Source organism: Leuresthes tenuis, unplaced genomic scaffold (assembly GCF_036924035.1).
Source record: "Leuresthes tenuis unplaced genomic scaffold, fLeuTen1.0.hap1 SCAF_18, whole genome shotgun sequence".
In the NCBI taxonomy this organism is placed as follows: domain Eukaryota; kingdom Metazoa; phylum Chordata; class Actinopteri; order Atheriniformes; family Atherinopsidae; genus Leuresthes; species Leuresthes tenuis.
Genome location: NW_027325372.1, coordinates 5,795,701 through 5,809,642, shown reverse-complemented (window position 1 = coordinate 5,809,642; position 13,942 = coordinate 5,795,701). Strand labels below are relative to the sequence as shown.

At 38.0% G+C, this 13,942-nt stretch overlaps 3 gene segments (V, D, J or C); 2 read left to right on the top strand and 1 right to left on the bottom strand.

Moving 5' to 3' along the window:
* Positions 1-2,291: 2,291 nt before the first annotated feature.
* On the top strand, positions 2,292-3,011 carry LOC140275046 (Ig kappa chain V region 3368-like). The segment is given in 2 exon segments: positions 2,292-2,462; positions 2,669-3,011. Coding segments are annotated over 2 exon segments (360 nt in total).
* An 863-nt stretch (positions 3,012-3,874) lies between these two features.
* LOC140274967 (Ig kappa-b4 chain C region-like) lies at positions 3,875-5,656 on the bottom strand. The segment is given in 2 exon segments: positions 3,875-4,341; positions 5,571-5,656. A coding segment is annotated over 1 exon segment (255 nt).
* A 596-nt stretch (positions 5,657-6,252) lies between these two features.
* Positions 6,253-6,773, top strand: LOC140275628 (Ig kappa chain V region 2717-like). The segment is given in 2 exon segments: positions 6,253-6,343; positions 6,451-6,773. Coding segments are annotated over 2 exon segments (414 nt in total).
* Positions 6,774-13,942: the final 7,169 nt, after the last annotated feature.

Here is a 13,942-nt window from a genome sequence, read left to right as displayed (position 1 = left end):
AAGTGTCCTGAAAAAATAAAAATGAAATTGAATGATAACTTCCCTTTCAACTTTCAGGCTTGTACCTACACCAAAAGTGAACCCCAGTAAGACAAACTCATTGAGTCATCATAAAAAAAATGTCTGACTGAAGAGGGAAACGGCTCTCTCAAAAGGTTAGCTTTTCAGAAAGCTCAACAACTGTCTACAATTACAATCTTAGAATTAAATAATAAATGATCTCCCATGGCATGTATTCACTTTTAAGACTTTGAAAACTGCAATACAACCCAAGTAAAAAAAAAAAAAGTTGGGATACCGCATAAACCAATATTTTATTCACACCAGAACACAGGACATATGTCAAAAGTATTTTTTACCATAACATGAAAAATATTTGCTCATCCTGAATTTCTTTGCACCAACACACCTGTGAAAGTGAACTGAATAAAAGGAAACTGCTCATAAAAACAAAGCCTGAACAATGGAAAAGTCTAGAGATATTTCCAGTTGATTAATGCATGAATTCACAAATCTTCTCTCAAGCAAACTGAAAAAAAGTTAAATAAGATAATTTTTTTAAACAAGATGGATTGAGGTGTAAACCTGAATCCAAAATCCTGGAATACCTATTCTAAATTTTGTACTGTTGCTTTCAGTGATTCAACTCTCTGTTGGAGTCAGTCAGAGCATTTCCATAGAGAGCCACTTTGCATCAGCAGCACCATGCTCCAGTGCTCTGGGAGAGTTTATAGTCCTGAGAGTTGAACACTGGATGACTGACAGCTGTCCTTCATGACAACAGAAGCCACAGAAATCCTCCTCATCAAAAACATGACTTTGATCTGCGTCCTCATCTGGACTCTCCTCTGCTGCTGCTTCACAGGTAAAGTCCAGAGAATCAAACTCCTCTCCTCTATGAACGTCCCTCTGAAATGAAGCCGACAAAACCATGAAGCTGCTTTATGTTTTTGTCTCTGTATCCTCAGAGTCCAGAGGTCAGGTCACAGTGACTCAGCCTGGAGCAGTGAGCTCTGCTGTGGGAGGCTCCGTCACCATCACATGTAAAACCAGTCAGAGTGTACATGGTGGTAGCTATTTACACTGGTACCAACAGAGAGATGGAGAAACTCCTAAACTGCTCATTTACCTTGCTAGCAGCAGAGCATCAGGGATTCCAGATCGTTTTACAGGCAGTGGATCAAACTCTGACTTCACTCTGACCATCAGTGGAGTTCAGGCTGAAGATGCTGCACTTTATTACTGTCAGAGTCTCCATAACATCAACAGTCAGTATGTGTTCACACAGTGAAAAACAGTCGTACAAAAACCTCCCTCAGTCAGCCTGAACAGAAACTGAACTGACAGCTGCAGAGACTGATTCAGTTCACTGAGGACACACACACAGAAGTACATATATGAACTATTGATAAACTCTACGTGTAACACACATTCAATCTCTGTTAATAGATGCATATAAACACATTTCATATATTTTTGCAGACATGAACATTCTTTGAGAGTATTACCATTAATTAACAATTTTCTCAGCTGACTGAAGCTCCAGTTCTCGTCACAATCATCCAAATATTAGTGTGAATTATCTATATCCAAGTCTCTCCAAGTACATGCAGACAATAACACTACAGGAGTGATAATAAATTATATTTCGTGTCTTAAAATTTCTTTTAATTAATTTATTTTTATCCATAAATACACTTTTTTGACTGGCAGCAGTTAGAAGATTGATGAAGATTTTAGGACACAAACAGAAAGTTCAAATATTTACCCTGTGAATGAAAAGTGGGAAAATATTCAGATTTTAAGCATGATAGTTTCATTAATTATTATTATTTTTATTAAAACAGAGTCTCTTTTGCCTCTGGTTAAGTTTGTGGTAGAAATTTGTAGATAAATACATTTTAATATTAAATATTTTCAGATGTTTTTTGTCACAAAATTCACAACATATACAGATTAGTTGTTAATAACTTTCCTTCATAAAACAAACTGGTGCTCCAAACATTCAGCATTTCATACAATAAGTTATAAAGTAGAGTGTTTGCCACAAGATATTCAAACTCCTCTTCCTCTGAGCGTCTTCTCTCAACAAACTTTCTCTGCATTCTTAGAACAGTAACACTGACACATTAATATCAGAGCAGTTGTGTAATCTGTTCAAATCCTAAACCCACCCCACCCTCATCTCTCTCTTTACCATATCCCACTAAACCACCAACTAACCCATCAGACTCCTAATCACGAGGTCAAAGGATTTATTTAAGCATTTTGACATGTTGAGGACAGCTCCAGCTGACTGACTCTGTGTGTTTGCATATGTGTCCTGCCTCTCTGCTCCCAGATGTTAAGAGGTCAGTGTTGATCAGTGGCTGTCCAGACCTTTCAGAGACACTGACACACCAGCAGCACAATGATGATGTCACTGACTCTACTGCTCACCACCCTGGGGCTCCTTGTTCAGGGTGAGACTCTCTTCTGAAAACTTTGCTTCAGGTTAAAAGCAGGTTCATCACAATGATGTTCTGCTCTGATGGAGAAACACAGAAACAAACAACATTAACATGTTTCCCTCTATTCTCCGTGTGAAAGAAATGATCCTCTTCTTTTTGGATCTTCATTCTTGAGGCTGGACTTCTCTCTATAACTTTTCTCTTCTTCACAATTTCAGGTTCATCAGGAGAAAAAGTCCTGACTCAGACTCCTGGATCTCAGTCTGCTGCTCCAGGTCAAACTGTCTCTATCAGATGTAAAGCCAGTTCAAGTGTTGGCACATGCCTCCACTGGTACCTCCAGAAGGATGGAGAATCTCCAAAACTCTTAATCTACTCTGCTACAAGTCGCCAGTCTGGAGTTTCAGGTCGTTTCAGTGGAAGTGGATCTGGAACTGACTTCACTCTAACAGTCAGTGGAGTTCAGCCTGAAGATGCAGGAGTTCATTACTGTCAGCAGTGTAACAGCTGGCCATTCACACAGTGATACAACGTCTTACAAAAACCTCACAGCTGGAGAGGAACTGATCCACAGCTTCACTGACGCAAAAGTTTTTAAATACAAAAACATAAGTCTGTATAACAAAGTACTGCCACAAAACATATCAACACACATTTCAATAAAAATGAGTTAATACACTATATCTCATTATAGATCTTATTATTCTTAAAGAATCACTGTTAATGATGAAACTCAGGCAGTCTGAGACAAATTAAATGTTTTTTTTCTGAAATAAATCTATTGTCTAATTTTGATGCAGACATATATGAAATCAGGTGCACATTCATGATGTGAGTTTGATGAATTGTTTAATTTGTTCATTCATTAACCTGCTATCAACATTAATTGAATGATATAAATGGGAGTGTGAACATTTTGCTGACAGTAGATCGACACGATTCTGTCGTCTTCTGTTCAATATGAATCATGATGTATTTTCTTATTTCCTTTGAAAAAAATCGTATTCATGTTTGTTCATTTAATCAAAATATTCTACATTAGAGGTTTGAAAAAGACCATTTTAATTTCATACTTTAAAGTGAAATCATCACCAAAATACTTTTGAGATTGAACTTCATACATGAAATGTAGGACATGGATCTTTTTCATGACCTGATATAAGTGAGAGTCATTGTTACTGTCAATGTTAATTAAAGTTTGACTATATTTGGGCGTCAGTCTCCATCCTGGTCTGTTAAATCGTGCTGAGACGGGTTAGTTTTACCAAACTGATGATGTGTTGCTGGAACATTAATCCTACCCTGTAGATATTTCCTAACAACCAAAGAAAATTACATAGAACAATCTCTATCAAAGTAGTGTGATAACTTATTAACTTATTTTAGTGCTGTGAGGTTCATATGTCAAAAAATAAGTAAAAACACAAGTTTGATTTGTTTTTATTATTTCAAAAGAACACAAGAAACAAATGCCTTCAATATGAAATCAGAAAGACTTTTAAAGCAAATAGACTGAGAGCAGAAACAGAACAAAACCAGTATCAGAGTCCCAGTGAGTCAGGTCAGTACTGGGAACACTGGCCTCTCTGCAATGTCTGTAAGACCGGAGTCTGGGAGCCCTGTTTGGCCTCACAGGTCACAGAGCGCACCTTCTTCCACTGGTCTGCATCGAGCATCAGGGTGCTGCTCCAGCTGTAGTGGCCGTCATTCTGCATCAAAGCAGGGCTCCTTTTTTCCTCCCAGCTGATGCTGCTGCTGCCGTCCACCTTCCAGGACAGACTCCAGTCTGAGGGGAAGCCCTTGTTGGCCAGACACATGAGGGTGGCCTTCCCCTTGTTCAGCTCCTCATCAGAGGGGGGCAACACCGTCAGGGAGGGTGGGACTTGACCCACTGCAGAGAGAGATAAAGGGGGAATTAAGATGAAACACCTCTGTCTTTCACTTCCTTCTCTTTCCCCAGTAACCATGGTAACAGACATGCACCACTGCTGAACCACAGCAACAGATGTGTTTCAATACTAAAGATAAAAATGTTAATGAGACATGTTATTCTTTGGATAATTTCATATTTTCTGAGACGGTCTGCTAGATATCTCAAATCAGAAATATAATTATCAAACAAGCTTCTTAATCTCCTCATCATGCAGTCATTTCTGAACATTATTAAAGAAAGTTTTCCTACATTCTAACAAATGGTTCAGCACATTCAAGATAATCTCTAAACATACAACTTCTTCCTGTGTTTGATATAATAAACTGCAGTTACATAGATATCAAGTATATTTTTGTCTTTTAGCGTGCAGTGCTCTAAAACAGCCTTGTGTTGTTTTGTGTGTCTCAAAAACATGTCTTACAACAAATGACACTAAATCAACCTCCCACATTCATATAATGCAACTTGTAGCCTTCTGCTGAAATTGATTCACACTATTTATACAAACTGCAGCCCGGTTCATTTTAAATCATAGTCATCAAAACTCCAGTTTACTTGAAAATGCGCTGACAGCGTAACATTAATACTGACAACATGACTCAATAATAGGACTAAATCTTTTATCGTCAGTGATACAAAAACATGTTATTCTGATCAGTGTTACATATTCATTCCATAAAGATTTAATTTAGTGAGACAAACTGAGGGTTCGAGCGAGACTTTCAACCTGCTTACTGACTTTACACTTTACAGTTATTGTAAGATACTTGAAACATTTATAATAGTCACTGTTTTTCAGAATCTTTACAATTGGAAAGACCTCGACGTTGAGCCTTTGCTTTGTTTCATCAAATCAAATAGTAAATGACAAATCAGAACTCCTCAAATCAAATCAATGAATCTCAGAAACATGATGTTCAGACAAAACAGGATTAGATTTATCAGGAAAATCAAATATTTACAGTTTAGCTTCTGGTGCAAAATTAATTTTTAAAACTTGATAAAATCTAAATTTTTAGATTTTTTTTTTCTTCTAGTGAGAGAAAATGTTGAAGAGGACTCATGTCTGTCTGAATTCAGAAAAGTGTTATATATTACATTTGTTAGTTACCATTGTAGTGGTGATGGAGTGAAAAATAAACAGCTGGTATTAAAATTGGGTTGTAAAATGAATGAAATGTACTTACGGTTAACCTCCAGTCTGGTTCCTCCACCGAACGTGTACCACAGTGATACAAACTCATTGAGCCGCCGTACAAAAACCTCTGACTGCACAGAGACACGGCTCTCTGACTCTGAGACAAACAGCAGAACATTTCAACTGCTGATGAAGTAAACACTTGGAATCAGAATATTTCATAGATTCAGGAATAACTTCTTACTTTAAACTTTATTGAACAATGACACTATAATGTTAAAGTATGGACTCAAAACAGTAAATATGCACAGAGATGATGATGAGTGTGTTTTTAATGACTTTGCTATGTAGTTAAATCCACATTAAACGCAGAAAATGTCATATAGTAGACAAATTAGTTTATTAAGGAAATATCTAAATATTACGTATGATTACGTTTAAATGTGTGGTTGTGAATAATAGGGAATGACTTAAATGTTCTGCTAGCAGAGCCATGTATTGATCTCAGACTCATATTTTATTCAAATGAACACCAAAATTCCAAATCAATATTCCGACAAACTCATTTATCCATTTTTTTACAGAATAAACGGAAACATCCAACTCCCTGTTGGAGTCAGTCAGAGCATTTCCATAGAGAGCCACTTTGCATCAGCAGCACCATGCTCCAGTGCTCTGGGAGAGTTTATAGTCCTGAGAGTTGAACACTGGATGACTGACAGCTGTCCTTCATGACAACAGAAGCCACAGAAATCCTCCTCATCAAAGACATGACTTTGATCTGCGTCCTCATCTGGACTCTCCTCTGCTGCTGCTTCACAGGTAAAGTCCAGAGAATCAAACTCCTCTCCTCTATGAACATCCGTCCCTCTGAAATGAAGCCGACAAAACCATGACGCTGCTTTATGTTTTTGTCTCTGTCTCCTCAGAGTCCAGAGGTCAGGTCACAGTGACTCAGCCTGGAGCAGTGAGCTCTGCTGTGGGAGGCTCCGTCACCATCACATGTAAAACCAGTCAGAAGGTTTATAGCTCCAACTGTTTAGCGTGGTACCAACAAAGAGATGGAGAAACTCCTAAACTTCTCATTTACTACACTAACAACAGAGCATCAGGGATTCCAGGTCGTTTTACAGGCAGTGGATCAAACTCTGACTTCACTCTGACCATCAGTGGAGTTCAGGCTGAAGATGCTGCAGTTTATTACTGTCAGAGTGCTCACTACATCAACAGTCAGTGGGTGTTCACACAGTGAAAAACAGTCGTACAAAAACCTCCCTCAGTCAGACTGAACAGAAACTGAACTGACAGCTGCAGAGACTGATACAGTTCACTGAGGACACACACATTTTATGAAACATTGTGAATATTATTCTAACCATCACAGTTTGCACCATCCATTAGTTTTGCTCTCTTTACTTTTCTCTGCACACAAATACATAGAATGTTATCATGAATTTGAAGGTTAAGTTATCAATTGCATCTTGTCAAAATCTATTAAAATATAATTTTCTGTTTCCTAAAAAAAGCAAAGAGGTGCTACTGAGTGACAGTTAATAAAAAAAACAAGTAGCATGACCTTTGACCCCAAATTCACTGTGATTTTCAACTATCACAACAATGTCCAGTTTAAAGAAAATGTGAAAACACAGTTTAAAATAAAATTCCATAGGAACCATTGACTGAAAGATCAAAAATGAATCTTCTTCAAAAAGAATCCATAATACCATCCATTCACCCATTTTCTATATGCACTTGACCTGCTTGAGAGTTTTGGGGGAGCTGCAGCACAGGGAAAAACATGGAGTACACCTTTGACAGGTCACCAGTCCATCAGAGGGCCAACAGAGACACATGAGATGAACAGTCATGCATTCTCACACTCAAAGGGACAATTTAGAGACATCAGTAAATAGAATTATTTGACCTGATGTCCACAATCATTTAAAGACTTTTAAAAAGTGCCTGAAAAGTAGTCAAATCTACATGTTCTATTTTTTTTATTATATAGATCATAACAGACACAGACCTTAATGTTTTCTGGCTCTGCACAATCATCTACCACATGTTGTTGAACCTTATCATCAGCTAATGACTCATTACTGCTTTACTTGGTGAAATCTCAGTGTTGCAACGCCTCAGTGAGCCAAAACTTCAGTGTAAAAAAGGTTTTATTCTGTCTGAAGATATGACACCTGATCAATAAATACATCGATCACGTGAAAGAGTAAAATAATTATCAATGTTAAAGTGAAGTCCCTGGTTGTGATATAAATTAAAGTAGAAATAAAATGCAGGTTAATTTTTGGAGGGTCTGATTGTTTAATTTGCATTTTATTTTCATCACTAAATTTCCGTGAGGCATATTTGTTTCTTGAAAAAAATAAAAAATAAAAGCTAAACAGAAAACCTAAATAAAAAGTCACCGGCACATTAAACTAAGTATAAGGAGGTTTTCAGTAAATACTTGTATAAATTCTCCCTGTTGAAGTCAGTCAGAGCATTTCCATAGAGAGCCGCTTTGCATCAGCAGCACCATGCTCCAGTGCTCTGGGAGAGTTTATAGTCCTGAGAGTTGAACACTGGATGACTGACAGCTGTCCTTCATGACAACAGAAGCCACAGAAATCCTCCTCATCAAAAACATGACTTTGATCTGCGTCCTCATCTGGACTCTCCTCTGCTGCTGCTTCACAGGTAAAGTCCAGAGAATCAAACTCCTCTCCTCTATGAACATCCGTCCCTCTGAAATGAAGCCGACAAAACCATGAAGCTGCTTTATGTTTTTGTCTCTGTCTCCTCAGAGTCCAGAGGTCAGGTCACAGTGACTCAGCCTGGAGCAGTGAGCTCTGCTGTGGGAGGCTCCGTCACCATCACATGTAAAACCAGTCAGAATGTTTATAGCTCAGATTTCTTAGCCTGGTACCAACAGAGAGATGGAGAAACTCCTAAACTGCTCATATATCGTGCTAGCAGCAGAGTATCAGGGATTCCAGGTCGTTTTACAGGCAGTGGATCAAACTCTGACTTCACTCTGACCATCAGTGGAGTTCAGGCTGAAGATGCTGCAGTTTATTACTGTCAGAGTCTCCATCACATCAACAGTCAGTGGGTGTTCACACAGTGAAAAACAGTCGTACAAAAACCTCCCTCAGTCAGACTGAACAGAAACTGAACTGACAGCTGCAGAGACTGATACAGTTCACTGAGGACACACATTTTTTGGAACATTATGAAGATTATTTTAAGCTTCACAGTTTTCACCATCCATTAGTTTAACTATCTTTACATTTTTCTGAAGACAGACACTTGGCTAAAATATAATTAAGAATTTGAAGGTTCTGTTATCCATCACATCTTATCAGAGTCCATTAAAATCAAATTTTTATGTCAGATTTACTAAAAAAGCAAAGAGGAGCTATCGTGTGGCAGTTAAAGAAAATACAACTAGCACAACCTTTGACCCCAAATTCACTGTGACAACTATTTAAACTATGTCTAGTTTAAATAAAAATTGAAAGCACGGTGTAAAGTAAAATCCTGATCAACCCTTTATTGAAGGATCTGTCAGACATCTGCTCCTAATACCATCCTCCTACCCCAGCTGCCATAAGGCAAAATGTGGGGTACACCCTGGACAGGTCGCCAGTCCATCAGAGGACCAACACAGAGTCACACGAGACAAACAATCATACACACTCACACTCCAAGGGTCTATTTAGAATCATCAGGAGAGAGTTTCTTGGACCTGATGTCAACATTAATTCTAAGACTGTTAAAAAGTGCCTGTAAACTGGTCTAAATCCATCTGTTCTATTTTTATTACTTTATACTTATAACAGACACTGACCTTCATGGTTTTTGGCTCTGCACACACCTCTAAAATAATTAATGTTGACTTTTTATGGGGTCATCTGTGCCTCTTCCTCTTATCAGCTAATGACTCATCACTGCTTTACATTCATGTCTGTCTGTCTGAAGATATGACACATGATCAGTAAATATATCAACCATATGAAATAGTAAAATAATGATGGATGTTATTGTAAAGGCTCTACTTGTGATATCAAACAAAGTAAATATAAACTTTATGTTATCAAATGAGTCATGTGTGCTAGTAGATAACTTTCAGTCTGGTTCCTTCAACAAATGTCCCCCACAGTGATACAAAATGAATTATTAACTCTACTGAAACCTCTGACTGTAGAGAAACATGGCTCCGCGGACTTGATACAAACAAATAAAAAAAAAAGATGCATTGATACCAAAAATGAAAACACTTCCATTCAAAACTCTTTTTTTTCACTAAATTTCCAATCTGTTTGATTTTTAGACTAAATAAATCTGTACATACATTCTTAATAAAAAAGTTATCAGTATGTTAAAGTGAGGATAAAGACATTTTTAGTAAATACTTATGAATACGTATAAATTCTCCCTGTGGAAGTCAGAGCATTTCCATAGAGAGCCACTTTGCATCAGCAGCACCATGCTCCAGTGCTCTGGGAGAGTTTATAGTCCTGAGAGTTGAACACTGGATGACTGACAGCTGTCCTTCATGACAACAGAAGCCACAGAAATCCTCCTCATCAAAAACATGACTTTGATCTGCGTCCTCATCTGGACTCTCCTCTGCTGCTGTTTCACAGGTAAAGTCCAGAGAATCAAACTCCTCTCCTCTATGAACATCCGTCCCTCTGAAATGAAGCCGACACAACCATGAAGCTGCTTTATGTTTTTGTCTCTGTCTCCTCAGAGTCCAGAGGTCAGGTCACTGTGACTCAGCCTGGAGCAGTGAGCTCTGCTGTGGGAGAATCCGTCACCATCACATGTAAAACCAGTCAGAATGTTTATGTTTGGAGCGGCTACCACCATTTAGCCTGGTACCAACAGAGAGATGGAGAAACTCCTAAACTACTCATTTACCGTGCTAGCTACAGAGCATCAGGGATTCCAGATCGTTTTACAGGCATTGGATCAAACTCTGACTTCACTCTGACCATCAGTGGAGTTCAGGCTGAAGATGCAGCAGTTTATTACTGCATGGGGGAATTCTACATTAACAGTCAGCTTGTGTTCACACAGTGAAAAACAGTCGTACAAAAACCTCCCTCAGTCAGATTCAGTCAAAAACTGAACTGACAGCTGTGAACTCCGATTCAGTTCACTGAAGACAAATACACACACAAAGGACATACGTGCATTATTGATAAATCCCACATTTAACACACATTTGATATTTATTAATGGATGCATATAAACACATTTCACTTTTTCTTCTGTCAATCAACTGTCTTTAAAAATATTACCATTAGTGCACAATATTGAATATCACAGATGACTGAAGCTCCAGTTCTCATCACAGTCATCCAGATATGATTGTGAATTATTTATATTCAAGTCTCTACAAGTACATGGAGACAATAACACTACATAAACAATAATCGACTATATTTCATGTTTCAAAATGTCTCTTTAGTTCTTAATTTTTATCCATACAGAAACTTTCATGACTGGCAGTAGTTGGAAGATTAACAAAGATTCTAAAATATAAAACCAGTAATTTAAAATATTTATTCCATTAATGAAAAGTGGGCAACTATTCAGATTTAAAGCATGACCGTATGTAAACTATTCAGTTCAGTTCAGTGTTAATATCAGCAGTTCATGCATTTCTGAAATTCACACTGAAACACTGGAGGTATAAGTCAAAGTATAAATTACTTTATCTTAACAAGTAGAGATTAAAAAAAAGTCAGTCTTTTATTGTAGAAATCATCAGATATTTCAATTCAATTCAATTCAATTTTATTTATATAGCGCCAGATTACAACAATTGTCATCTCAAGGCACTTAAGTAATATAGTCCAATTCAAGCCAATTGGAATTCAATTCATTGTAATCATAATCCAATTAATTCATATAGAGCCAATTCAAAAAATTAATATCCTAGCTAAGGAAACCAACAGATTGCACTGAAACTTGTCTTCAGTCCAATCTCCCGTCCTGAGCGTGCCTGTGGCGACTGTGGAAAGGAACGACTCCCTTTTAACAGGAAGAAACCTCTGGCAGAACCAGACTCAGGTAGGGTGGCCATCCGCCTCGACCAGCTGGGGTTTGAGAAGACAGAAAAGAGGGAAAAGAGGGGGGAAAAACACCATAACGCCATTCAAAGGATATCTGTTGGAACAGGGAAACATAGGTTAATAATCACAATAATGTCACATGTACATAAAATCAATTTTGAAATTAACCAGGGGGAAAAAGAGAGCAAAGTGAGGAAAGGTGTGACAGATGAGGTCCCCCAGCAGTCTAAGCCTATAGCAGCTTAACTATGGGATGTTTCAGGATTACCTGAGCCATCCCTAACTATAAGCTTTATCGAAAAGGAAAGTTTTAAGCCTAATCTTAAAAGTGGAAAGGGTGTCTGCTTCCCTGACATTTACTGGCAGCTTATTCCACAAGAGAGGGGCCTGATAACTGAAGGCTCTGCCTCCCATTCTACTTTTAGAAACTCTGGGAACAACAAGTAAACCTGCAGTTTGGGAGCGAAGTGCTCTGTTCGGAAAATACCTTACAATGAGATTTAAGATATGATGGAGCTCGGCCATTAGGAGCTTTATATGTGAGGAGAAAAAAATTAAATTCTATTCTGAATTTAACAGGGAGCCAATGAAGAGAAGCTAAAACTGGAGAAACATGATCTCTCCTGTTAGTTCTCATCAGAACTCTGGCTGCAGCATTTTGGATCAGCTGGAGGCTTTTCAGAGAATATGTGGGACAGCCCAATAATAAAGAATTACAGTAGTCCAATCTTGAAGTAACAAATGCATGAACTAGTTTCTCTGCATCACCCTGAGACAGGATGTTCCTGATTTTAGCAAGATTATGAAGGTGAAAGAAGGCAGTCCTAGAAACCAGTTTTATATGTGCGTCAAATGATAAATTCTGGTCAAAAATAACTCCAAGGTTCCTCACTGTAGAACTAGAAGCCAAGGAAATACCATCTAGAGTAACTATATAACTAGACAATTTCTCCCTGAAGCGCTCAGGTCCAAAGAGAACAACTTCAGTTTTGTCTGAATTTAAAAGCAGACAGTTCTGAGTCATCCAGGTCTTTATGTCTTTAAGACAGGCTTGTAGTCTGACCAACCTGTTGGTTTCATCTGGTTTCATAGATAAGTACAGCTGAGTATCATCAGCATAACAATGGAAATTTATGCCATGCTGTCTGATAATGTTACCTAATGGAAGCATGTATAAAGTAAAAAGAATCGGTCCAAGCACAGAACCCTGAGGAACTCCATGACTTACTCCAACGTGTGAGGAAGATTCTTCATTTACAAGAACAAACTGGGATCTATCAGATAAATATGACTTAAACCAGCCTAATGCAGTTCCTTTAATCCCAATAACATGTTCAAGTCTCTGTAACAGAATACTGTGATCGATCGTATCAAATGCAGCACTGAGATCCAACAGGACAAGCACAGAAACAAGTCCGCTATCAGAAGCTAACAGGAGATCATTGGTAACTTTCACCAGTGCTGTTTTAGTGCTATGATGCACTCTGAATCCTGACTGAAACTCTTCAAACAGATTATTTCTATGTAAATGATCACAAAGTTGAACTGCAACTATTTTTTCAAGAACTTTAGACAAAAAAGGGAGATTGGATATAGGTCGATAATTAGCCAACACTTCTGAATCAAGAGTAGGTTTTTTAAGTAAAGGTTTAATTACAGCAACCTTAAAAGTCTGAGGTACATATCCTATCAACAAAGACCGATTGATCAAATCCAATATGGAAGTGTCAATTAAGGGGAAAACCTCCTTGAACAGTCTGGTTGGGATTGGGTCTAACATACAAGTTGATGGTTTAGAAGAGACTATTGCTGTTGTTAGCTCCGAAAGATCAACTGGGCAGAAGCTGTCTAAATACAATTCAGGTTCGAAAGATACTTCTAAAGCTGCTCTACTTGATGATACATCAGTGATAATAATGGGAAGGATTCCATTAATCTTCTCTCTGAAAGAAACAATTTTATTGATGAAGAATCTCATGAAATCATCACTGCTGAGAGTTAAAGGAATACATGGCTCAACAGAGCTCGGACTCTTTGTCAGCCTGGCTACAGTGCTGAAAAGAAACCTGGGATTATTCTTATTCTCTTCTATCAATAATGAATAATAAGCAGTTCTAGCTTTATGAAGTGCTTTCTTATACGTTATTAAACTATCTTTCCAGACTAATTGAGACTCTTCTAAATTAGAGGAATGCCACTGTCTCTCCAGCTTTCTTACAGTCTGCTTTAACGCACGCAGCTGTGAATTATACCAAGGAGCCAACCTCTTCTGACTGATTACCTTCCTTTTCAGAGGGGCAACATTGTCCAGTGTTGTACGCATTGAAGCTATAGTGCT